The sequence below is a fragment of the Littorina saxatilis genome, linkage group LG4 (assembly GCF_037325665.1).
Source record: "Littorina saxatilis isolate snail1 linkage group LG4, US_GU_Lsax_2.0, whole genome shotgun sequence".
Classification (NCBI taxonomy): Eukaryota; Metazoa; Mollusca; class Gastropoda; order Littorinimorpha; family Littorinidae; genus Littorina; species Littorina saxatilis.
Genome location: NC_090248.1, coordinates 13,043,712 through 13,071,146, shown reverse-complemented (window position 1 = coordinate 13,071,146; position 27,435 = coordinate 13,043,712). Strand labels below are relative to the sequence as shown.

The window sequence follows — 27,435 nt, the reverse complement described above, 5'->3', positions numbered from 1 at the left end:
AGGTCTGCTTTGGCCAAACGGTAAACCCAAACAGTCCCAGCTTTCGTTTTGTGCGCCGTTCGGTTCAATTTTCAATCGGTTTGACAGTTTGCTTGAGCACGCACTTCCTCTGGCATCGCGCGAGCATGCTTTGTGCCGGTGTTTTGTGGCTCTAGACTTGAAATAATGTCTCGAAGCGACATTGTTGAATGTGGTCAGCCATTCAATGGGAATGGCTGGATTTCGTTCCGAAGGCGGAAGGCAAGTCAGAAGAAGTAATGTGCCGATACGGACTATGGACCGTTGGACTATGGCATAATTTAGTTGCTCAATCTTCTTTGGGGGAGGTCATTTCAGGTCATCCCCAGACCCCCGCCTTCGTAAGCTGAACTCACTTTTTCCAATGCTAGGCCCTGCAAAGGCATACAATTGTAACTATTTATTTGATCATGTGGATGCTGATCATGACATTTTAGAGCCCCGAAGAAGGTCCTCAAATCATGCTTGTTTGGGGGGTGTTTTTGTACAGACACTCATATTGGGAGAAGGTCAAGTAAAAGTTAATTCACTTAAGTCTTATGACTTTGCTTTTTCCAAAACTAGATATAGCTTCAAAAAAAGCAATAAATGATTCAAAGCTACAACAGTGAGCTATGCCATTCTTATCCAAAAAATGGCTGAATATAATCTAAGCAAAACCCTGTCTAATACTCAGTATTAGCAACAGTTTCAGTACAGAATGACTTTTTACCTTTCAGGTTCCACGACTGAGAGTGTACGTCTCATTTTGTGCCAACCAGCCATTCGGCAAAGCCATGCTGAACAGCAAGAGAAATCAACCAGCCTTTGAGGATTTCCTGTTACGGTGTCAGGAGTCTCCCTTCAGTCGCAAACTGGACCTCTGGGCACTGCTGGGTAAGGCTTCTTTTTGTGATTAATAATGGTCTCGTAATCGCCCACAGGGACCAGAAGATGGGGATAGAGGGGAGATTCTAAGCCTTCCATCTGAGACTGATCCTTGTGGTTAAGGCATGTGGTTAATAGGCACAACAAGAAGGCTACACAAGGAAGACGTGGCCCTTTCATTGTAGAGGGACACAAGCTGGGACTAGTTGAAGTATAAGTACACTCTGATGCGGAGTAGCAGTGGTGATTTTTACCATAATACAAGCAGGAAACGTTCAGGCCTTGGTCATTGCAGGAACACAGCATTATAACGTTTCTCTGAGCTGACTTTACATGTGGACGCTTCATTTGCACAGCATGCTCCCTTTAAGATATTGTAGTTCATGAAAGATCCCATACTCACTTACTGACAGCAACATAAACTTGTACCAGATGCAGATCTGAGATAGTAGGGATACTCATGAATTGATGAAAGCTATGCATGCGCAAGCCTTTGAAGACAGCATGTGGCTACCTGTGTCAAAAGGAGGAAAAGACCTCAAAGACACTAAAATTGCGCATACAAACTAGCAAATGGCCTTTGATTTTTTGGTGCCGGTTTGTTTCTGCTGACCATGCTAATTTGATGTTAATTGTTGCATTGTTACAGACGGTGCAAGAGGGAGATTTGTGAAGTACCCACTTCTGATCAAGGCCATTCTGAAAGAGGTAAGTGCAATAAATATTGCTTAATACTTGGAATATCACAGCTGACAAGTTTTCAGCATTGAAGTGTTTTATACATTTTTTTCATACCTACTTTAATGTTTATTATGTCTGAAATCTGAAATAACATGAACCAGGGGAATTTTTTTTTTCAACTAGAGTATTATTAATGTTGCATAAAAAAAAGAGCATTCATTGATATTTTCCCTGCAACAGATTTCTCAACTGCTTTAAAAAAAAAAAAAAATCTGTTATCTTGAAAATTAGTTCTTTGCAATATCAAACTGGAGATGATGTTTTGTAATGAAGAGAATGAAAACAACAGGTTGTCAGGTACTGACCAGATTTGTGTTTCTCATTTCAGACACCTGTGGATCATGAAGATGTGGCCCTCCTGCATGCAGCAGTAAGTACAATTTGCACCCCACATTTGACAGATTTCAGACTCCCTCTTTTTAAAACCCTGCTTTTTCAGATTTTCTGTTCATAAGATCTGTAAGTTACTGCCATTTCAAGACAGTGGCCTTAAAGACAAACGACACTGAATACACAAAGAAAAGTCTTCTTAGCCCTCTCTTCCAAAGTAAATCCTCTGACGTTAAAAGCAAAACAAAGTTTGAGAAGATGTCATAATGCGAATAATGGTGTCACATAAGCATCCTGTCGCTTCTTTTGCATGTCTCGGAGAAACTAACCAAGACTTTCGAGAACAAAGTTTGTCTCGCTGACTTTGTCATATTAATCAGCAGAATAAAATGACTTGTAAGGTCACAACTAGGCTGTGCAAGTATTGGTATCGTATACAGTATCATTAACTTGTCGTGGTAAGAGAAGCATCCCACATGGCTTCCTTGAAACGGAGCTTGCAGATAGTGATATGATACGACGTCTGCCTTGTTTCAGATGACACAGCTAGATGACATAATCAAGCAGGCTGACAACTTGACGGGACAGTCCGAGTGTCGCTTCTACAAGTCCCAGCTTGTGTCCCTCTACGATGAGCAGGTATGTCACATCACACTATTCCTCAAGATATTATTCTAGTCAAAACTAGACTGGGCTCTCACTGTCTCAGCAAAGATCCGGAGATACTTATTTCAGAGTAAATGTAAAGGATTACCTGATTATTTTTGTTCTAACTTTTTTATTTGAATAAGCACACAGATAAAAACAAAATCATAAACTTGAAAAAGTGTGACTCCGACCCTTACAATGTAAAGAAATGGAACCTGTACACCTATACGGCAGACCTGTAACCGAAAGTTTCCATTGCATTTGTTATTAACCGTTTTCTCCTCCCAGGTTGAAATAACATGCAATATTTCTTGTTTACTCTCCAGAACATCCCAGAGATTGAGCAGTCCACAGTACTGATTTGTCAAGGCACTCTCAAGAACAACAAGGGCACAGTAAGTATCAATCTCTCTACCCCCTTTCCTACATATCTTTGTTTCACAGGATCATTTTCTTGTCAGTTGCCAAGCAACGATACTGTAATTAATCCTGTTGCTCCGACATCTGTGATCACAATTGCAACTTGATTTGAGCAACACTGTGAAGTTCACCTTCTGATACATTCCCTGTAAAAAAAAAACAAGTCGCGTAAGGTGAAATTACTACATTTAGTCAAGCTGTGGAACTCACAAAATGAAACTGAACGCACTGCATTTTTTCACAATGACCGTAGTGCGCCGCTTGTACATAACGGAGTGAAATTGACGAGCCTGTTCAGCGAGCCTGTTCAGCGCGGTAGTGGTTTCGCTGTGCTGCATAGCACGCTTTTCTGTACCTCTCTTCGTTTTAACTTTCTGAGCGTGTTTTTAATCCAAACATATCATATCGATATGTGTTTGGAATCAGGAACCGACAAGGAATAAGATGAAATTAATGTTAAATCCATTTCGGGAATTTAATTTTGATCATAATTTTTATATTTTTTATTTTCAGAGCTTGTTTTTAATCCAAATATAACATATTTATATGTTTTTGGAATTAGGGAATGATGTAGAATAAGATGAACGTAAATTTGGATCGTTTTATATGTAAAAAAAAAATTATTATTACAATTTTCAGATTTTTAATGACCAAAGTCATTAATTAATTTTTAAGCCACCAAGCTGAAATGCAATACCGAAGTCCGGCCTTCGTCGAAGATTGCTTTGCAAAAATTTCAATCAATTTGATTCAAAAATGAGGGTGTGACAGTGCCACCTCAACTTTTACAAATAGCCGGATATGACGTCATCAAAAGTATTTATCGAAAAAAAGAAAAAAACGTCCGGGGATATCATTCCCAGGAACTCTCATGTCAAATTTCATAAAGATCGGTCCAGTAGTTTGGTCTGAATCACTCTACACACACACACGCACAGACAGACACACACACACACACACACACACACACACACACACACACACACACACACACACACACACACACACCACGACCCTCGTCTCGATTCCCCCTCTATGTTAAAACATTTAGTCAAAACTTGACTAAATGTAAAAAAAAAAAGACGACCGAATCTTTGCACTCCCTCCCCCACCCTCGCCCCTCTTCTCCCCCAACTTTCTCTGTACAGGGTCCTGTGGTCAGCTAAGGTATAGATAAATAGCATTGAACCAGGGTTGGTTTTTTGAGTCACTTGAGAAAAAGTGACTCTATGTAATCGGTCAGTGTTAGTCTGTCCGGCCGGCCGGCCATCCGGCCGGCCGTCCGTAGACACCACCTTAACGTTGGACTTTTCTCGGAAACTATCAAAGCGATCGGGCTCATATTTTGTTTAGTCGTGACCTCCAATGACCTCTACACTTTAACGATGGTTTCGTTGACCTTTGACCTTTTTCAAGGTCACAGGTCAGCGTCAAAGGAAAAATTAGACATTTTATATCTTTGACAAAGTTCATCGGATGTGATTGAAACTTTGTAGGATTATTCTTTACATCAAAGTATTTACATCTGTAGCCTTTTACGAACGTTATCAGAAAAACAAGGGAGATAACTAGCCTTTTCTGTTCGGCAACACACAACTTAACGTTGGGCTTTTCTCGGAAACTAAAAGTGACCGGGCTCAAATTTTATGTGAACGTGACTCATTGTGTTGTGAATAGCAATTTCTTTCTGTCTCATATAATATTCAGAACTGCGAAAGTGACTCGATCGAGCGTTTGCTCTTCTTGTTTTAAAGGGGGTTCCACTGTACTGTGTCTGATGTGATAGGCTGACCGCGGAATCACCAAGTGTAACACCCTCCGACAAGCAAACTTATTGTTATACCATTTTTCCCTCCACAGAAACTGCAGCTGTACCTGTTCGACAAGGTGGCGGTGGTGACACGAAACACCAGTCATGGACAGAACATCTACCGTCAGCCCATCCCTGTGTCCCTGCTGGTGGTGGAGGACCTGCCTGACGGGGAGGTCAGGATGGGGTCGTTCCGATCAGCCTTCGGACAGGGGCAGACAAGTAAGTCATGACGTTTTGTATTGTTGGCTAAAATTCAGTATTGCAAGGTTATTTCATTCCTTGAGTTTGCAACTACAAGTACTAGCTGTTTCAAGGAGAAGCTATTTCAAACCTTTTTTTTCTGTGAAGCGTCTGAAAAGCTCAGCCATGTAAACTGGGGATAGCATTTTAATGCCCATAAACGTCAGGTGCATTTCCCTAACTTGATTTTCAAAAATCCCAGAACAGTCAAACTTGTGTACCTCCAAACATCGCAAACCAAAGCTATAAATTTGTACAGTGTACATGTTACTGTGTTTCAGGCAGGAACGTGTTCCGCATTTCCTTCACTGACCCATCCCTGGGCCAGTCCCACACCCTGATGGCAAACGACGAGCACAACAAACAACAGTGGATGCGCAGCTTTCACTCCGTCACATCACACATCATTCGTGTCGGAGCAGGCAACGGTGATAAAAAGTGACGCTTTAAGTACTTTGACATTTCTACTCAGAAAAAGTGAAGCTTTAATTTAAAAGCTTAGATATTTCTACCCAGCTACCGTTGCAGCTACCGATGGATGTGATCACTAAAGAAGGAACCAGCCGGATTCTTGCTTCAGACAACTACGGTACAAGTAGACTTCAGGTATTGGGCGGACAATTCATTCTCCTTTTTGTCCCATCAAGACATTGACTTCCGAGACATTCTCACAAAGACTGCAGTGATACAAACAATGCAATGCTGTACTCTTTGCATCACTGACATTTGAATAGCAGGGAACGGATATCTCATTAACTGAGTTCCATACACGGATGTCAAAAAGACAGGAAAGGTTTCATCTGGTTTTCCTGACAGAATGGTAACTTGTGGTCAAGGCTAGATGTACTCGGCCAGCATTTTATGCAACAAATGAGCATCATGTGTATCGCCCTTATGCAACAAATATGAATAAGACACCATTACGCTTGGAGACAGATATTCTGAGGTAGAACATATCTAAAGAGCTGATGTACTTTTCGTTTGTAGCTTGATATGTAGATGGAGTTGGCCTCGTCTAGACTTGCAGATCTGGAGTTAACTATTACTGCCTGAAGATCTGAACATAGTGGGCTGGTCCTATATGCATCTGCACATAACAAATGCTTACTGATTCAAGTGTATTTGATCGGTCTAGAATGTTCCCAAAGGCAAGGGAGTCCTGCTTGCAATAACATATCACCAGTACTACTCTCTGCAGCAAAAACCAACGTAGCAGCTGCTTTTACGGTATCTTGCACTCAGTTTTACTGGCTTTTCCTGTGCTTCAGAACTGTTTTTGTACGCCCTGCTAGAGAAGGGTATGGTGGCACATTCTTTAATGTGGAGTTGGATTTCATTTAATCAAGTCCATGGTTTGGGCACATCTTATGTTACATTCTTAAAGATTGTATAGTACTGTGTCATGAATACTCCTATGGCACCCTGGCATAGCAGCATGCCCTCAACCTTGTGATTACCCCCCACACGTCGCCCTGTCCCCCAGCTGCTTTGTTCCTTTCTGTACAGATTTGTCGTTGAGACAAATATATCTTGAATTCAGACCTCCTTCTTTCAATCTGCTAGATTCTTACTCCTTACTGCTGCTTTGTCTCCCTTTGTTGTGTGAATAGAAGATGAAGATATTTATTGTTTGTTGCATTTCTATAACTAAACAAAACTCTAACCAATGCATGCTTTTATCAGACACTGCCTCCCCCACCTCTGCTTCCTACTGGAGTTGAACCTTCTGCTATATCCTCTGTGCTGCATGTACATGTATAGCAAATACACAGCTTTATACCAGTGCATACCACTTTGAGTACAAAGCAAACATTTGTGTACCTGACTGAAGAGACATGCACAGAGGTGAAGAAATTGCATCCTGTTTTCAGTCTAGTTTTTCTGCCTTCACTGTGGTTTTGAATGGATAGAATTGAGTTAAGGAAGTACATTGTACATCTTCTGAAGGGCGAGGGGTCAGTAAATTGTATAAATTATATTATGGGCGTTGGGTGAGAATGTCCTTGAAAGGCTGTGATTGTGATTGGCTGGTCTGATTGTCACTTCATGAAGGAGTGTATACCTACCAGCTGAGAGGTAAATGTGCAGAGAGAACATTTAATTCATGTTTCTTGTGCAATTGGGTTTAAGGCAAGGAGGAATGTATGACTTGGGTTTTGTCTATTTGTTTACCTTTCCATTGAAATATCTGTTTGCTTTTTTAATCGTGCCAATGCACTCATAAAGTGTTATTCATTGCACATGATTTACACTTGCATCTTGTTTTGAGCTGAACTTACATCCTGTTTCTCGTCCCTTTCACCTTTTCAAGTGTTGCTAGCAAGCCAAATAACATTTCCATTCACGTCCCAGTCATCCTCGCTGTCAGTGTCAATACACTCACTCTTGTATTTTTTCACTGCTTCTTTCTTGCTGTTATGCCCCATTCTGATCCTGGAAATGTGATGGTTACATGATCCTGATAACCAGGACTTACTAAAACCTGTCCTGCGTAGTATTATCTGAACACACTGTTTGCACTTTGTTTTCCTTTCCTCGTCTTTTCCTTCAGTATTCTGCATAATACTACTCTCATATTTGTTTGTGGCGCTCCTCCATCCGCTCCTACTACTACTACTTCTACCTACCTGAAAAATGTTACCCATCAGAATAGTTTTCTGAAATAGGTTTGAAGAGGGGGTTTTTTCTGTGAATTTTGAAGCAATTGTAAACATTTTGTGTTGATACACTTACATTTACAAAACAGAGAATAGAGATCTGTTTGATTCTTTAAAGATATTAAATGCTGTCTTTGTACATAAAAGTATGTGAATGCGTATTTAAAGTAATCATGTGCACACATGAGGGGAAAAAATCTCTCTGTAATTGTAAATATATTTTTTTCCTGATGCAATATAAACAGAGTACCTATGCACTTAATACTCATTTCTTTGATTCATTCATTCACCGATCCTACGGAACCAAAGATGTAGCCTAAGCTGGCAACAATGGTTAAAGCTGTGTGAAATGCGGTAGATGATGTAAGACGTGTGTGATATTATTTGTTGTTTAATGTTAATCAACAAAAATGTTGTAAAGTAATCAAAAGTGGGAGGAATAAGGATTTACTGATGAGCTCATTTGCCGAAATGGCTATAAAAGTTCTTTGGAAGTTTTAGGCAGTTCTTGGTGTCAATTTTACTCTAACACACAAAAGCTCAGCAATTCTGGCAAATAACATTATCGAATAATGATACAATTGAACTTCTTGTTTGTTATATTTTTAGTCATCAAAAAGTCAAGTGTGATGTGCTCAACTCTAATGAAAGCGGCAGAAGCAAATTATAGGTTTGCTCACCTAAACAGTAACTACAGAATTTTGTTTTGTGAACATTGTTGTGCCAATAAAATGAGCTTTGTTTGAAAACTATTTGGTGGAAGTGGTATTTGGTTTTACAACTTGAAGTATTCGTTTTGATAAGCTCAAGCATTTTTCCGTTCTTTTTTTATGTGTACTGATCACATAAATAACTTCTTAATTGTTTTAATCAGCAAAATCATCAAATATTCCTTGGTGTCAGATTACATTTTGAAAAAATGCAGTAAATCAAGAGTTTTTTTAAAAAGAAAAACGGAGAATGCAGAGGTGAGGCATGTTTATGTTCAGAACATGACACTTCATTATTACATAAAACTACTTTGTACCATAAATGAATCTTCTTTTGTTATGTTTTTAAATGACCAGATTTAACGCTAATTTTTTTTTTTACAGAGATCATGTTCAAAGTTCACCCGCTAGTTCTCATTTAAAAGCTACAGCACATTGAAACGATAAAAATCATTCCTGAAATTGTCATTACTGACTTTTTGAAATGTGCACATGGTGGAATCATTCCGGTTCAATGTTTTTGTTGTTTTAATCCAAGTACGTAACACGTCTTTTTTAATGTCTCTGTCCTACAAATAAAATTCCAAACCATCATTCATTGATCATCACTAAGAATGTACACATCTTCCTTGCACCCAGTAAACTGTACGTGTGTATCTGTGCCGTACTCATGTAATCATAGGTTTCTTCAAAGTAACACATGTGTTCTCGTGTAAGCTTCATTCCATATGACAGCAAAGAGACTAATAATGAAAATTGTCATCCTATCTGTATCTGTCCTGTATTTAGGATATAATTTAATGATACATTATCAGGCTGGAGAACACTAGTCAGATCTGCTATTTTTCTGAGGAAAGGGACCATCTTCCCCAGAAAAAAATCGATAGAAATAATCTACGAGCAATCCTTTTTTTGTGTTCTAATTATATTCTCTGTGTGTTATATTCTCAGGGCTTGGAAACATGAATACACGCATGCAGGAAAAAAAAAAATGGGTAGCGCCGTATACTGTATGGCAGCTCGCTTTCCCCAGGGAGAAAGCAGCCCGAATTTCTGTGAGGTTACCCTCATGGACTATATAAAATCTTATCCTTATCCTCCTTCCAACTGGCACAAGAGGCCATCAAATTGCCTTTAAAATTGCTAAATTTTGTTTCTTGACCCTCCACCAGGGCTTTGCTCCTGGACCCCACTTGGGCCTACGCTTTTAGAGATTTGTCCCCTCAGCTTTTCTCCAGCCTGCATTATATCTATCTAACCAGCATGAAACACATAACTAGTAGCTATACTTAGATAATCTTATCCTACCATCCTTTATCAGCATGCCAAACTCTAGTGCGATGTAACTGGTAAGGTTATCAACCTGTGGGAATACATGTGCACAACCCGGTGTTCACACAGTACATGTAATCATTTCCCTGGAAGTTCAGAATGAAATTATCAGTTAACATTTTCTGAAGTTTAACACCACACACCCTTCCTTGTGTTTCCCTTTAACCTCCCAGAATCTGCTAGTTAGTAAGTATTGATATTTTTTGACAAGCTAGAAAAAATACATTCCCAGTGTTAAACACAGACCAAAGAAAAATACTAACAGAAGTCAATTGTCCACTTGTTTGACGTACTATCATTTGTTCTTTTTTTTTATCACGGAAGTTGCTAAAATATTTGACTTAAAAAGGTTTGGTGCCATTGTCTCTCATTTAAACCGATAATTAAAATGTCACGCTCAATTCTTTGTGTCAATCTATCTTGCTGATTTATGTGCCAAAGTAAAACACCTTGACAATGAGAATTTGTCTCACAGGATAAGGACCGCTATGCTACGCTTAAGTTTTTCCAATCAATATTCATCATGTTTCAGATTTTTCAGAAAACTAACAAGTAGATTTGAATTTATTGTGAAAGCTAAGCTAAACCACTAAAACTCTGCAGTAAGAAGATTGCTTTGTTCAAAGTCACTGGCTTTGGCATTATATGATGTCAAGGGAATTGATGAAGTTGTAATAACTTCAGCCAACTGTCGTGTACAGTATTTAATTTACATTTTCTGCCATATTTTGATTTTTGTTTCAACAATTCTGATCAGGCAACTTCAGAATTGACTGTTTACTTCCTGGCCATGTTACAGTGGAACCCCTCTCTAGCGACCTTGAAAATGTTGACAAAAATAGGTCCTTATGGAGGGAGGTCCTTACAGAGGGAGGGGGCGGGGTCAGGGGGCCACAAAGAAAGTCAGATTTTCTTTAAAAAAAAGAAAACAGAGAAGTTTGAGTTGCTGACGACCTGGACCTGCCTCACACGCAGATCGGAAAATTCTTTTTTTTCTGGCAGCCAGGAACCAATCCCAAACCTTTTCATTTACGTCAGAGTAATGTTGTCTTCTGCCGCTTTGATCGCATTCGATCGGCATTGTCACCACTTTCCCACCTTTTCAGAATGTTTTCTTTGTCTTAGATAATTCTTTGAATTTGCGATTTTCCAACATCAAGATTTTTTGCAATCGCGATGGCAGTTTCTCCCTTTTTGTGTCTGTTCGCAACATTCACTCGATTTTCGAGAGTTAAATATTTTATTTTATTTGTAGACGCCATGTCGATCTCCACTGCTCTTCTGTCCAAAGACTGTCTATTCTGACTGAGTTGAACGGTGTATGTTGGTCACGTGAGTTTGTTTTCTCGATGATTGGTTTGTGATGTTTACTCAGCCCACCCAACCATCACACCTCTCAGCGGTTTAGTGCCTTTGCTTACGCGAGACGATAACCGGTTTGTCAGTGATGCGTTAGGCTGACTGAGAGTCTTGGCTTTGTCTGACAAAGTCGTTACACAAGCTGTTAGGTCGGTCCTTAGATGTTAGAGCGGGGCGCTACACTGGTGACAACTATATAAGGAAACACATCGGTTGAAAAAAAAAGGGTCGTTGTGCCGGGGTAGTCGTTAGAGAGGGGGGTCCTTGTGAGGGGTTCCACTGTTTTGCAAATATAAATTGTTTTATTGGTGGCGCCACTTCATCACTATCCCATTGTTTAGCACCAGTAACCGTCGCGATATAACCTTCGTGGTTGAAAACGACGTTAAACACCAAATAAAGAAAGAAAGAAAGAAAGAAAGCACCAGTACAGGTAATGAAGTTTTGGTGCTATACTGATTGTAACATAGAGCATTTATGATTATTTGTCATTTTATCCTTTGGTGAATCATAGAATGCCAGGTACAGATATCCACATTTGCAAACACAGCGATAAAATCAATATCATCAGTATGTTTTTGTCTGTTTGTTTATTGTCACAATTTTGTGTGTGTGCACAGATAAGTTATGCATAGAGGGAAAACCATAAGTGAGGGGTACTCTCTGCGAATGGCAAATTGTTCACTTTATTGTCTCTTGTCATTGTACATTTACTGTTTTTTGTTGTTGAATTCACCTTGCAGAGCAAGCATTTAATTTAGCCTCTGGTTTTAAAGTGTTTTTGGGAAACTGAACAGAGACGTTATGGAGATTTTCTTAAGTACAATGTTTTATGTTTGGTAAAGAAAAAAATCCTGGCCGGTGTTTCATTTCATGTGGAAAAGTGGTGTTGAATATCAACTTTGTTTGGAAGGAAGAAAAATGTGCACAAATGTGTATTGAGGTACCCATAAAATCATGAACAAATTGCATGTAATCATTACAGAAAAAGAATGGAAAGCTTATTAACAATTAGCTAGGTTTACATACATTCTACCTTTCTCAACATATTGGCAAAAGTTAATACTGTAGTCCTCATGGAAAAAGTAATTTGTTTACGCATTATTAGTACATGTACATGTTTGCTGATTCAGTTGACAAATTTCTTCAAAAGAAGGAAGCAATAACATTTTCAGTGATTGTGATTTTTTTTTTAAAAGATTTTCTTTTATCATGCTTAAAGTTAGCGATTTAAATAAAACTCATACTTTTAAGTCGAACATTTTTTGATATTCCTCGCCAAAGAAGACCAGGAAAAGCTGTCGTAACTAAGACTTATGTGAACAGAAATTTGTTTGTTTTCCCCTTTTGCTCTTCTGTCTTTTGAGATAACTTGAAGGGGAGGAGGGATAACATTAGAATGAAGATATTTCTGTGAAGAAGATATTTCAGAGCACCCATGCATACCTATATATAGACATTGCTAAACAGAAGACTTTGTACACAGCATAATAGAGAAATGTATATTCATGCTTGATAAAATCATGACATAAACAGTCATGTTTTTGAATACTGCCAAATAAAACAAATACAAATGTAATTCTGGTTGAATTGATTATCTGTCTGTGTGTGTGTTCTTCCATGTGCCTGTGTGTCTTTACTACTGTTATACACTTGAACATCCAAGCAAAGGTGCAGAATTTTTAATGAACAATTAAATGCATGATTTCACAAGTTACATCATCTGCTCAACAGGCACACACACCAAAGAGAAGTACAAGGTACTCTAAAAACACATTATTTTACAAAAATAAAAATTTACTGAAAAATATAAATGTAATAAATACAATAAAATTATGAACAATTGCTTCATAAACAGTAAAACAGTTAACCATCTAACCTTTTCTGAGGTTTGGGGGAAAAGGAACTGTTAACAATCACATTTCATTCTGGAATCAACCATGATTCAGATAATCAAAATTATACTCTATCCATATCCATAAAAATAAAAATAATCACAACACACAGAATTTACAATAAGAAAAAGGTACATGTGTATCAACAATCACTCATTCAATTCATCAATCAAACAGTCATAACACAAAACTGATTAATAATAATTTAAACAAATCACAACAGTACGGCAAATTTCAGGCAATGCAAAATTAAGCAACAAGCAGTAGATTGTCATGAGAAGTTGCGATCCCAATCAAACCATTCATCTTGTGTAACACACTCGTATCTAGCCTTTCATTTTCAATATAATGTGAGAAAAAATTAGTTCATCTTCTACAGGTAATTTAATTTAATTTAATAATCATAGTCCTATGAGGGTTCTCTTCTCATGGAAAGTTGGGCTGCTTTCTCCCTTATGCAAGGAAATAAGTTGCAAAACTAACTTTTGTTCAATTTGTTTGTTTGTTTGTTTATTTGTTGCTTAACGTCCAGCCGACTACGCAGAGCCATATCAGGACGAGGAAGGGGGGGGGATGAAGGGGGCCACTTGTCAAGCGATTCCTGTTTACAAATGCACTAACCCATTACTTGTGTCCCAGCAGGCTTTAGTAAAACTAAATTAATACCTACTGGAAGATTACCAGTTTCCAGTATGTTAAAATAGGCTTAACCTATCTACTGCTGGACTTACATCAGAACACTAACAGATTAAACTATACATGAATCGCGAGACAAGCGGCAAGAGAAGAGATTTTTGGAAAAAATACAGGTGAATGAGCAAGAAGGCAGAAAAAAGAAAAGAATTCATTAAGAAAAAGAGAGCATGACAGGAAAGAGGAACCAAAAATCTACCTAACAGCAAACTAGAAAGCTCCTGCGGTTCCAAAAACAGGAGGGGCTTTTAATTTCATAACCGCAGTGCCCCACTGCGGGATTTGTTCAATTTCTGCATGTGTTTGTTCCTGTTTTCTAAGCCCTGAGACTTTGGCTGAGAAACTGAGATCTACAATGTGAGCATGCATGGGCCCACTCGGGTGTTACTGATATTCTGTGTGTGCATATGGGCACACACGGGTGTTACCGATATTCTGTGTGTGCATATGGGCACACACGGGTGTTACTGATATTCTGTGTGTGCATATGGGCACACACGGGTGTTACCGATATTCTTTGTGTGCATATGGGCACACACGGGTGTTACTGATATTCTGTGTGTGCATATGGGCACACACGGGTGTTACTGATATTCCTTGTGTGCATATGGGCACACACGGGTGTATAAAAGACACATAACTAATTATTTTGACTAGATAATAAATCCCTGAGCTTGCACAATCTGGAATTAAACCCATCCTAATAGCAATGAACTAGGTTAAAAGCCAGCGTCCTAACGACTGACCTATCGCCTTTTCGCCTATTCTCTTTTGCCCTGCTACCATGATGGTGATTTTATATTCACAACACTTACTACTGCAGTACATACGCCATACAACAATGCAGATTTCAAAATGGCTTTGAAGCTCCTCAGCTGTACATCCTGAACTAATGAATAACAGGAAAAGGGAGGGAAAAAAAACTACAAATATTTTTTGATAAACATGTGAAAAATACATGAACTTGAATAGAGAGAAATTGAGATTAAATTGAAATTAACTCTCTCCCACACATCTGACCTCTTAACAGAACAGTCATTATAATCAATCAACTTTTTCAAATCGTCCCTCACTTAGACCACATAATGCAAAATTACCAAAGAAAACGGTCATTCTATAAGCACACACAGCATTTTAAAGACATCAAAAGAGAGCAATAATTACACAAACGCACACACTAAAGGAAAAAAAATCATGAGATGATAGGATAAAACACAAACCAGTGCATAGAATTTGTGATTGGGAGTAATAATTGTAAGAGATACAAATAATTCTGTTTCTGGAACGTAGCTTCAAGGCAACATGCCAATGAAATCTCACATGAATAGCTATTTTAACCCTTATCATTTTGTTACTTTACAATCTGCTAATTCTTTTTTTCTTTCGTGTTTAACGTCGGGTAAATTCTTCCCCCTAACCCGCGGGGGGTAATCTGCTAATTGCAACCTTTGTTCCATACAGAAGTGACATTAGTGTAGAGCTAAACTGTTCACATAAATAATTGGATTCTTCAAAAACCAACAGTTATGCTGTATATTAAAAACTAGAGGAATACCCGGCTTCGCCGGGGTGAATCGCGAGACAGAGACAGACAGCGTGGCGGTTCATCACAATCACCTCTGCAGGCGAAGTCCTGTCAAACGGGATTGAGAATTTTAGAGCTTATTTCTTAGCCCTATATTATCTGTTGTGGCTTCTCAAATGCCAGAACATACAGACAGACAAAAGCCGCTAGACCCCATCACAAACAGAACTCTACAATCCACAGGTTTTTGCCCACACACACACACAAACACACACACACAGAAGCCGTATATATATATATATGTATATCTATATCTATAAATATATAGAGATAGGTGAGAGTGTATTTTTCGCGTGGCTATAAATTGATTCGACCTTTTCACTTTGACAGTAAGAACAACTTACGGGTGCAAGGGAAGCGTTCTGGACAGCGCAGTGACATTCTAAAAATAGTTACTCAGAAACGGGAATTTGGGGTGAACGGCGCGAGACAGAGACAGACAGCGTGGCGGTTCACCACAATCACCTTTGAAGGCGAAGTCCTGTCAAACGGGATTGAGAATTTTAGAGCTTATTTCTTGGCCCTATATTATCTGCTGTGGCTTCTCACATGCCAGAACATACAGACAGACAAAAGCCGCTAGACCACATCACAAACAGAACTCTACAATACACAGGTTTTTGCCCACACACACACACAAACACCCACACACACAGAGAAGCCGTATATATATATGCATATCTGTATCTATAAATATATAGAGATAGGTGAGAGTGTATTTTTCGCGTGGCTATAAATTGATTCGACCTTTTCACTTTGACAGTAAGAACAACTTACGGGTGCAAGGGAAGCGTTGTGGACAGCGCAGTGGACAGCGCAGTGACATTCTAAAAATAGTAATAGTAACTTAGAACTGAACGGGAAAGCCACACGAAGGAAGGGAGATAAACGCCAAACACTGGAGAAGATAAGGAAGAGTTACTTATAATGGTGAAATGAACACAAAAACGAAAATGAGTTCAGCGCTGCGCGCTGAGAGCACGTGTTGAAATATCTCATCGATGATATTGTGTCCGGGGTGTAGCTGAATACGGTGTCCAAATTTGAAAAAGATCCACCGAGAACTTTGGCGTTGTGATGTGGTGTAGCGGCTATGGTGTGTCGGTATGGGGGCCCGGGTAGCTGAGGTGGAACCAAAATAGCTGAGGTGGAACCAAAATCGGTTCCGCGCTGCGCGCTGAGAGCACGTGTTGAAATATCGACCAGGTTGTGTCGTGTCCCGGGTCTACCTGAATATGCCCACCAAATTTGAAGCAGATCCATCGAGAACTTTGGCCGTGCATCGCGCACAGACAGATACACAGACAGATACACAGACACACAGACACACAGACACACAGACACTAGTCGTATATATATATAGAAGAAAAGAAGTTGTTTTCATTGTTATATGACCTTGTTCTTTCCAAGAAGAAATTCTGAAGAGATTACCTTGCTTCAAGAAACTGTGACCATGAGCTTCGAGACAAGCAGAAATCAATACTTTCTTTATTTATTTATTTGGTGTTTAACGTCGTTTTCAACCATTCAAGGTTATATCGCGACGGAGGGAAGGGGGGAGATGGGATAGAGCCACTTGTCAAATGTTTCTTGTTCACAAAAGCACTAATCAAAAATTTGCTCCAGGGGCTTGCAACGTAGTACAATATATTACCTTACTGGGAGAATGCAAGTTTCCAGTACAAAGGACTTAACATTTCTTACATACTGCTTGACTAAAATCTTTACAAACATTGACTATATTCTATACAAGAAACACTTAACAAGGGTAAAAGGAGAAACAGAATCCGTTAGTCGCCTCTTACGACATGCTGGGGAGCATCGGGTAAATTCTTCCCCCTAACCCGCGGGGGGTTGAGAGAACGATGAAATGAACTAACGACTTTCATCCTTATAAACTTCAAGCATCCAAAACTGTCATAACTACATGTGGATTTACACAGAAACATCAAGTAGTCAAAAAGTAAAACACAATTGACAATGGCATGACCCGTACTGCTGTTTATGTTCAAGGGCAAATTATCTACAGCAATAAATCTAGGAATGTAGAAGCTAGGCAAGAGCACTATCATTAACTTGTGCTTCGTCACAAATTTAAAAAATGTTCCGCACAGAAACTGGACACAAGAAAGACTATGCTCCATGATTTGTACAGTAACAAATACTACCAGCTGAAAAGGGTTAAAATAGTAATAAATGAAAGCAAATAAAATAAAGAAGAAAGAAAGTTGTTCTCATCTTTCTCACTGACGGCCATGAGCATTAATGTGACAGATACAAAGAGAACACTGCACATAAATTACCATGATTAATTATATTTAGTACCTTAAATTATACATAAATAGGAGGGAACAACACATAAGTGAACACTGCACAAAAATCACAATCACATAAGAAGAACAAAAGTCACTGAAACTCATCCACTGTAGACAGATAGGTACAGGGGAAAATATGTTCGGGAAGTAACTGAAGCTAAAAACAATCATAAATGAAACAAATGTGTGTGCCACAGTGATACCTGTGATGTGAAGGCCCTCCAATGAAAGGACACCTCCCAATAAGACACATTTTGTGTCCCTTTGCCTATTATCTAGACCAAAATGTTTTTGTCGTGAGTGACCACCCGCAATGTAGGGTCACCTCTGACTGGTCCCAAAAGGCTTTCTTTCTTTCTTTATTTGGTGTTTAACGTCGTTTTCAACCGTTCAAGGTTATATCGCGACGGGGGAAGGGGGGGGGGGGGGGGGGGGGGGGGGGGGGATGGGACAGAGCCACTTGTTAATTGTTTCTTGTTCACAAAAGCACTAATCAAAAAATTGCTCCAGGGGCTTGCAACGTAGTACAATATATGACCTCACTGGGAAAACGCAAGTTTCCAGTACAAAGTCCCAAAAGGCGTTCTTTCATCACAGGTACCACCACTGTGCACACCATACTGTCATTCTCTACTATTCCAACGTAATGGGATCTTCAAGGCTTCAAAACTCATATTACAGTACTCATGATGATCAAAACCAACGAAATGGATTGCATCTCATTATTGAAACAGACTTTAAAATCAACTTGCAGAACATGTAACTTTATTACATGCATAATATACAGAGACAGTTTTGGTCAACTGTAGCAAAACAGTTCTTCTCCCAAACTTGGCATCCCATAGTAAAAGTTACACAGAGAAAGCTTAACTATGCGCCCGGTTTGGGAGGAGAACTGAAAAGGCAAAATCATGACAGCGATCAATTTTACAGGCTCAACTTAAAGCTTAGGATGAATCAGCGTTCCTGACATCAGTTACATTAAGCATTTCACTCTTCTGCATTGAACCGCAATTGCTGTAATGGAGAGGGGTTGGAAACTTTCAAACTTCACATTCTTAAAGTAAGAGCCAAGGATTCCTTGTCAAATACTGTGCGATAATCTCAAAACTACAAAATGGCACTTTTAATACACTAGGTTCAACACATAATGCCCACACATTTTTGTTTCAACGACAGCTAGGTTTCACAAAAATCGAGTTGTTGCATAGTTCAATAGACAGCTTGTGTGCAGCTATTCTGCTTTCATTCTTTCCATAACCAAAACAATAACCATTTACCGAGCTCTCGAAATCAACAAGTTTTAACGGTTTAACTCGCCAAAAGAAAAACACAGAAATGGATTTCAAACATTTCAAATACTTTTCATATGCTCATACAAAGACATGTGCCTTGACTATCCTTTTCAAACTAAAATGTTCTTCCCACAATGTTCGTTGCACTAGTTATTCCTTAATTGATGTCTTCAGTTTGAAAATGTGCAAGGATAAAAATCACAATGTTACCATGATAAATTTGTGATGATAAAATGTAAGAAACACACGCAATGTTTCACTTATCCACACAAAGTGTCACATTTTGTACAAATTGGAATCTCTCTTCCAAGACATGATTTTCTCACATTTTCTGGAGGTCTGAAAAGGAAGGTACAACTGTACCAAAACACACACACACACAAACCAACAACAAAATTAGCTCAAAGGAAAGAAAGCAAAAAAAAAGAAAGCAACAAAGGAATTTTTTGAGTGCATGAACCAATGAATGTGTGCACATGCATTATCAAGGTATCAATGACAAGACAAGAGAAAAGTGAATAAAAATTGAAAATCATACAAATGTTTCTTCTTTCTTTCTTTATTTGGTGTTTAACGTCATTTTCAACCACGAAGGGTTATATCGCGACGGGGAAAGGGGGAAGATGGGATAGAGCCACTTGTCAATTGTTTCTTGTTCACAAAAGCACTAATCAAAAATTTGCTCCAGGGGCTTGCAACGTAGTACAATATATTACCTTACTGGGAGAATGCAAGTTTCCAGTACAAAGGACTTAACATTTCTTACATACTGCTTGACTAAAATATTTACAAACATTGACTATATTCTATACAAGAAACACTTAACAAGGGTAAAAGGAGAAACAGAATCCGTTAGTCGCCTCTTACGACATGCTGGGGAGCATCAGGTAAATTCTTCCCCCTAACCCGCGGGGGGTACACACACACACAAAATTTGTTTGTTTATTTGTTGCTTAACGTCCAGCCGACTACGCAGAGCCATATCAGGACGAGGAAGGGGGGGATGAAGGGGGCCACTTGTCAAGCGATTCCTGTTTACAAATGCACTAACCCATTACTTGTGTCCCAGCAGGCTTTAGTAAAACTAAATTAATACCTACTGGAAGATTACCAGTTTCCAGTATGTTAAAATAGGCTTAACCTATCTACTGCTGGACTTACATCAGAACACTAACAGATTAAACTATACATGAATCGCGAGACAAGCGGCAAGAGAAGAGATTTTTGGAAAAAATACAGGTGAATGAGCAAGAAGGCAGAAAAAAGAAAAGAATTCATGAAGAAAAAGAGAGCATGACAGGAAAGAGGAACCAAAAATCTACCTAACAGCAAACTAGAAAGCTCCTGCGGTTCCAAAAACAGGAGGGGCCTTTAATTTCATAACCGCAGTGCCCCACTGCGGGAAAAGAAAGCAAAAAAAAAAAAAAAAAAAAAAAAAAAAAAAAAAAAAAAAGAAAGCAACAAAGGAATTTTTTGAGTGCATGAACCAATGAATGTGTGCACATGCATTATCAAGGTATCAATGACCACAAAAAAGACGAAGAGAAAAGTGAATAAAAATTGAAAATCATACAAATGTATTTGATTTTAAAAATGATTCTTCGTAAGTGATGCAAACCTTTTTTCAAACATTTGTGTAGCCAACAACAGTGACTGGGTGGCCGAGTGGTAAACGCACTTGCCTCGGAAGCGAGAGGTTGCGAGTTCGACCCTGGGTCAGGGCGTTAGCAATTTTCTCCCCCCTTTCCTAACCTAGGTGGTGGGTTCAAGTGCTAGTCTTTCGGATGAGACAAAAAACCGAGGTCCCTTCGTGTACACTACATTGGGGTGTGCACGTTAAAGATCCCACGATTGACAAAAGGGTCTTTCCTGGCAAAATTGTATAGGCATAGATACAAATGTCCACCAAATACCCGTGTGACTTGGAATAATAGGCCGTGAAAAGTAAATATTAGCCTTAATTGGCTTGAGATTTACTGGTCGATGTGAATGCGTGATATATTGAGTAAAAAATTCCATCTCACACGGCAGAAATCAATATGTAAAGCACTTAGAGAACGTCAAGCGCTATATAAATCGCCCCATACATACATACATACATAAAATATTGCACAATTTTGAGTCAAACCACCAACGTTGAAACACTCAACACAAAAAACCCCGAACTTCAGGATATGCCCGTGGCACAAGCGATGAAAGTGAAAAATGTGCTCACCATCAAATCAAAACACATCATGAATTTCGGCTTCAATACATCGTACATACTAAATTGTACTTACCAAAGACACACACTGCTAATACTTTCACACACATAAACATACAGACATATTGTACTTTGCCTGAATTACTTTAACCACTGATGTTTCCCAAATATTTTAAACTATGCAAAAATAATTATTCGTTTCCTTGAGAGAATCTTTCAATTGAGGAGCATTTCAAGAATCTATACCAAATATACCTCAAAAATCCAGTCCAAGCTGTTATGTGTGATGAAGTTAAAATAGAAAACTGACCTCAAAATCAAGACATGTACGTCTCACACTCACAGAGGTTTCGGAATTCAGAATTTCGCATTTTCAACACTTGTTTTACATTCTGTGATGTAATCCAGAACAGGGCTTTTTTCTGCACATCCATAACAAATTGTTTGAAACAAATCAACTCAGCATCATTCTTATGCAGCATGATATCAAGTAACATTAATCTTTCATATACACACACACATGATTTGGGGGGGGGGGGGGGGGGGGGGGGAAGGGAGAGGGTGCTTTGGTGGAAAGAAAAGGGGAACCTTCCTGACCTTTTATATCACCAGAGAACATTTCTAAGGTTTACTTTTCGCAGGTCAAAAAAAGTACAGGAATATTACAGAAACCTCTACTGCTCTCACTTCAAGCAGAGCAATAATTCTCCTGTAAAGTCGGCAAGACTGTCATGTAGTGCTACATTTACATTGATCCCAAATCATCACCGGAAACTCCAGGGCTCTATCACATGCACTTACAGTAGCTGATTCATCAGGGGTCAAGGGTAATTACAATGTCAAGGCAACAGCAATAACACTGTCTCCTTCAAATAATTATTTCCCTGAACATTTCAAGAAAACTCAACTGCTTTCTGAGTACCCAGGCACTTTCAATTATCAGCTGCTACAGTAAAACCTGCGAGCAAAGGACACCCTTGGGGAACCTTGCCACTGTCCTTTGTACAAAGGTGTCCTTTCTTTTGAATATGAATGCGCAGACATTTTTTGGGAAGAAAAAAAACAGCCAAATAGTTTTATTCTAAACTGTGCATTACATGTAGTCATACAGAAAGTGACAAAGAAAACAAGTTCAACATGCAACATGTATGTACAAAACCAGAATCAGTCTGGCTTGGTTCAGACGCACATCTTCAGAATGCTACTCAAGTTCATGACAGCTGTCAGCATTTCAGGGTGAACGGAGAACGAGCGAGAGAGAGAACGAGCGAGAGAGAGAACGAGCGAGAGGGAGAGAGAGAGAGAGAGAGAGAGAGAGAGAGAGAGAGAGAGAGAGAGAGAGAGAGAGAGAGAGAGAGAGAGAGAGAACGACTGAGCGAGAGAGAGAGAGAGAGAGAGAGAGAGAACAGAGAACGAGCGATAGCGAGAACGAGCAAGAGAGAGAGAGAGAGAGAACGACTAAGCGAGAGAGAGAGAGAGAGAACGACTGAGCGAGAGAGAGAGAGGACGAGCGAGAGAGAGAACGAGCGAGAGAGAGAAAGAGGTGCAATCGGTTTCTTATCTGAAGCAATGGGCCATTCACGGGAATATTCTTTGATCGAGCTCTCGAAAACCACTCGAAGAGTTCGCCGTTCAATTTCTTTATCACATCGACTCTTTCTTCTAAAGTCAGAAATTTCCGTTTTGACATGATGAGACCGCGATCGACGAAGGATGAGACGAAGATGCATCACAGTACAGAAAGTAGAAACCCTAACTTGTTTTTGTTTGTGAGTTCAGTTTAATTCACGGCATCGACCAATGAGCGTGCACCATACAAAAAATCGAAAATTTTTAATTAAATTTTCATTTGATTAATATACTTACCCGAGTCACATATTAGCATTGACGCAGTCGAGATGCTAGGTTGACTGAAAAACGCTATCCCGTCTATAGTATAAGGGAAGCAACCCAAGCAAAAAAGTAGCAAGCTTGCTACCCTGGGTTGCCTCCCGTAGCGTGCATCACGCCACAGATCTCGTACCCGATACGAGACACCCTCATTCGACTTCTAGAATACAAAGAAACTAAAAGCGGGGAAGGTGGGAGGGAATTACCTATGTGACTCGGGTAAGTATATTAATCAAATGAAAATTTAATTAAAAATTTTCGATTAAATTACATATTCTTACTCCGAGTCACATATTAGCAGATAACTCCAACAAGGTGGTGGGTAAGATCAAAAAGTTCAAACTCACTCTAAAGTTCTGGAGAGACAAAAGCCAGCTGCCGCCAAGGAAGGAATAGGCCGAGACCCATCCTGACAGAGGGCAGCAATGTCTGCAGAACCTGATAAGACAAAATCCTAGCGCCAGAAGCTGTGCGCAGGACATCATCCAAACCCCATAGGCCAAAAAGGCCAAGGAGGAGGCCCAGGCCCTGGAAATGAGCTCGGGCCGAGCCGAGGGAAAGATAGCATAAGCTATGACAAGGCGGAGGGCAAGAAAATCCCTTGCCAAGAAACTGGCCCACTGCCAAAAGTCAGGAAAGGATCCCGTGAGAAAGCAACCACTGACTCACTCTAAACCCTTGCCAGGAACTGGCCCACTGCCAAAGGACAGAAACGGACCGAGAACCACCCTGATTGACAGCCGAGATGTCTCTCAGGCAAGAAATGCGAAAGACGACCTCAGAGAGCCAGTAAGCTGTGCCCAGCACTTCTTCCAATCTTCTGAACCGTAAAACAGTCCGGAAAAGGACCCCAGTCTTGGATAAACCCGACCAAGTAGAGGGAAGGACAAGCTGCCCCCCCCCCCCCTTAAATGGAAGGAAATGCTAATGGCCTGGAAAAGATCCGTGCGTAAGGTTGCCGGCTAAGCCCTGAAAAGGACCGACCCTCACGGAGACCATAAGGCAACCATGCCAAAGTAAGAAAACTTTGGGATGGAGTGAGGCCCAAAAGGCCGTTGAGAGAACAGTCAGCTCCGGAAGAGTGACCAAACTCCAAACCGGAAAGAGAGAGACGCCTGAGTATCAAGTACCAGGGTCCAACTCAATGAGCAAAACTCAAGGGAGACGGTCACCGGTCGTCCCCTGCCCATCCCTGCGAAAGCAGAGAGAGGGGTAAAAAAGGGGACGAAGCGACCTAAGGTAGTGCATAAGCACCGCAAATGCGGACCCGCAGTGGCCAAATCCTAATGTGACCGGAGACCGGAAACAAAATGACAAAAGCCAGCGTGATCGCAGAGCAGACTGCTTGTAGGTAATTGAAAATGAATCAAAAAACCCGAAACAGAAAGGACGAAGCCGGTAAGAAAGACGGAAAACCGTGAAGCGAACCAGCCGTCAGCCTCCCGAGACCAGAGTTCTCAGTAATAGTCATAGTTGCAAGTGAAAAAGGGGTGACCAGGCCGGAAGCCCAACCCAGCAGAAATCGTCCCAACTCACATCATGCAAGCATGATGGAGAAGAGGAAGAGACGAAATCCGCAGTCACAAGAACCAATTGCCAAAGTCGCAACACGACAGGCAGGAGACTATAACACAGGCTAAGGCCGAGAGCCTTGCTGCCCGTAGGCCGGCCATTGCACCAAAGTACTCAAAGTACACAGGCACAGTAAGAAACCAAAAGTTTCGGCCGCCGAAAAAGATGCTGGCCTAGAGGCCAGCACCGAGAAAACTGGAACATTAGCTAGACCTCTGCCCAAAAAGGGGAGGAGTAGCCAAAAAACCTGAGAAAAAGTGACAAGCCAAGAATGACTTCTCAAACATGCAATGCCCAGACAATGCACCCTCAGGAAAATCTGAATGTTACTTCCGAGGCCAACTCAAGTGAACCTTAAGTTTGGACGAAACACCAGAACGCGTCTGATCGCTAGAGAAAGACAAAGTCAGACTCGGCGAAAGACAAACCTGGACCGAGTCCAGAAGCTCGTGGCAAGAGAAAACGGGGAAGCCCAAAGGCAGAAACCCCCTTTTAAACGGAAATCGACCTCTCAGCACCCATACGCTGGGAAAGAGAAAGAATGTTGAAGCCCGAAGCCACAAGCACAAGGAAAGCAACAACCACCACCTCCAACGGATGAAATGGCTGTTGCTCCCGCCGAGGCTAAAACCCCGAAGCCCTAAGGCCGGCTGTTGTTTCAAAAACCCAGCGTACCTATGACGGCTGTGAAAGAAACAATCTCACCTGAGCTGAGGACGTAGGCCGCTTAGGCTGAGTCCGCTTAGGTATAGCCTGCTTAGGAGCGGCCTGCTTTTGCTGCTTTCAAATTGAAGCTCAAAAGAAGGGAACCGCTGTTCTCTGTTGGTCTCAATCCCCTGCTTCTGGCATGAGAGGCCAGGCTGCCGGAGAGAGACCGTCCACCAAGGATGACGAACTGAGAATGTTCCTTGTCGACTCCTCAGAAAACCGGGAGTGGGCAAGAAACAAGTCCCTTCCGCACGAGACCGCATGGAAATAGTGCAGAGAGGACAGCCTCATCTGTGCCTCGTTCACCCTTGTAAGTGTGGAGAGGAGTGAGACACTTCCTCCGCGTCCTGCCCTTTACTAAGGGGAAAGGGCGCCAAGGAATCTGCCAGAGCGCGAGAAAGCGCCCGCAGGAGAGTCTCGGAAATGGAACTGAGTTCCAAAAGTTGTCAGCCCCCTTCCTCAGAGAATAGGAGATTCTGCCCATAGAGCGGCAGAACCGAATCCTTCCTCAACGGCTTCGTAAGAAGCGAAAGAAGATCCGGCGTGACCGGAAACGGTGCACGCGGACGGGGAAAGGCCAACAGGCGGCTAGGAGACGACCCTGGCCAAGGCAACTTCCTCTGGTCCGCTAAGGGCACGAAGGAGGAAGCCTGCGCAGGAGCGGCAAGGCATTCCGATGCCGGCTCCGAAGCTGAACCCTGAGGAACCAGCAACGAAACCGACGCCGGAGGCCACCCCCTGTCGAAGAGGGGGGCTCGGCGAAAAGGCAAAAAGGCGAAAAGCTACAAAGGGCGATTCTTCAAACCAGAAGTAGCTGCTTCCTCTTTGCCAACCGAAGTCCTTCCTGTTGGCAATCGATTGTGCTCATTCCCTAACTGAGGGGAGGATGAGAGGAATCAAAAACCAAGGAAAGTGGGAGAGAGGAGCTAGCAGCCACCACCGGAGTGTGTGGATGCTGCTGTCCCAACAGAGGCAAGAAGCCTGTATGCCCATAGGGCAAGCCTTGTTCGAAATTCACCGGCGACCAAACGGAAGCAGCGGGAACTGAACCGGAAAATCCGGGAGGAGCCGGAAGTGCGGCAGCAACAGCAGCGCTATGCCAAAGCTGGTGCTGAGCCACCTACGAGCTGAAGCTCGGAACCCAAAGGTAGGCCGTAGGCCAGAACCGGAAGTGACAGTAACCTGTGCACTACCCGCTTGACCTACCCTCCTGCCAAGGCCGGAAGCGAAGCTGCCGGAAATGGCTGCCGTGCAAGGGGCAAAGCTCAAACCGGAAAGGGCCATGGGCTGCCCACACACCGATGAACTAACATTTCCAGCCGGAGCCGGAAGAGAAGCTGTCGCGAACGACTGCTAACGTATAGCGCAGCTCAAGCAGGATGGGATCATTATTTGTCCACCTTCCAACGAGGCACTACTTCCGTGAACCGGAAGTGCCGCTGTCGCGTACGACTGCCGACGTAAGGCAAGGCTCGAACCGGACGTGACAGTAGCCTGTGCACTAACCAGTGAACCTACACTTCCGGTCGGAACCGGAAGAACAGCTGTCGCGGGCGACCGCTGTCATAGGACAAGGCTCGAACCAGACGTGACAGTAGTCTGTGCACTAGCAAGTGAACCTCTACTTCCGGCCGGAGCTGGAAGCGGCTGCCGCGAACGACTGCTGACGTAAATTCGGAAGCTGGCCAGAGCCGCCGAAGGCAGCTGCTCCTCGCACACGGACCCGAAGTCCGAAACGCCACCTGAAGGGGACGGCTCATAGCCAAAAGAACCCGACAAATGACGCTGCGAGGGAAGGCCGTAAGCCGAACGCCCATCCTGTTGGCCATCGATGAAACTCGCACCCCTGACTAAGAGGAAGATGAGAGTCACCAACAACCGAAGGCAGCTGAAGAGAGGAGCTAGCGGCCACCACCGAAGTGGGTGGCTGCTGCTGTCCCAACAGAGGCAAAAAGCCTGTATGCCCAGGAGAACCACCGTATTCGAAATTCACCGGCGACACAACGGAAGCAGCGGGAACCGAACCGGAAAAGCCGGGAGGAGCAGGGAGTGCAGACGCAACAGCAGAACTATGCCATAGCTGGTGCTGAGGAGTCTGCAAGCCACAACCCGGAAGCCCTAGGCCGGAACCAGAAGTGACAGAT

At 41.5% G+C, this 27,435-nt stretch overlaps 1 protein-coding gene across 1 annotated transcript in view; it reads left to right on the top strand.

Moving 5' to 3' along the window:
* LOC138963995 (neuroepithelial cell-transforming gene 1 protein-like) overlaps nt 1-12,714 on the top strand; it is a 32,130-nt gene extending 19,416 nt beyond the window's left edge. The window contains exons 9-15 of the mRNA XM_070335869.1: nt 738-894; nt 1,535-1,593; nt 1,955-1,996; nt 2,494-2,595; nt 2,931-2,999; nt 4,885-5,056; nt 5,359-12,714. Of these exons, the coding sequence (XP_070191970.1) occupies nt 738-894; nt 1,535-1,593; nt 1,955-1,996; nt 2,494-2,595; nt 2,931-2,999; nt 4,885-5,056; nt 5,359-5,519 (762 nt within the window). The 3' untranslated portion in view covers nt 5,520-12,714. The remainder of the gene's footprint in view (nt 1-737; nt 895-1,534; nt 1,594-1,954; nt 1,997-2,493; nt 2,596-2,930; nt 3,000-4,884; nt 5,057-5,358) is intronic.
* Nucleotides 12,715-27,435: the final 14,721 nt, after the last annotated feature.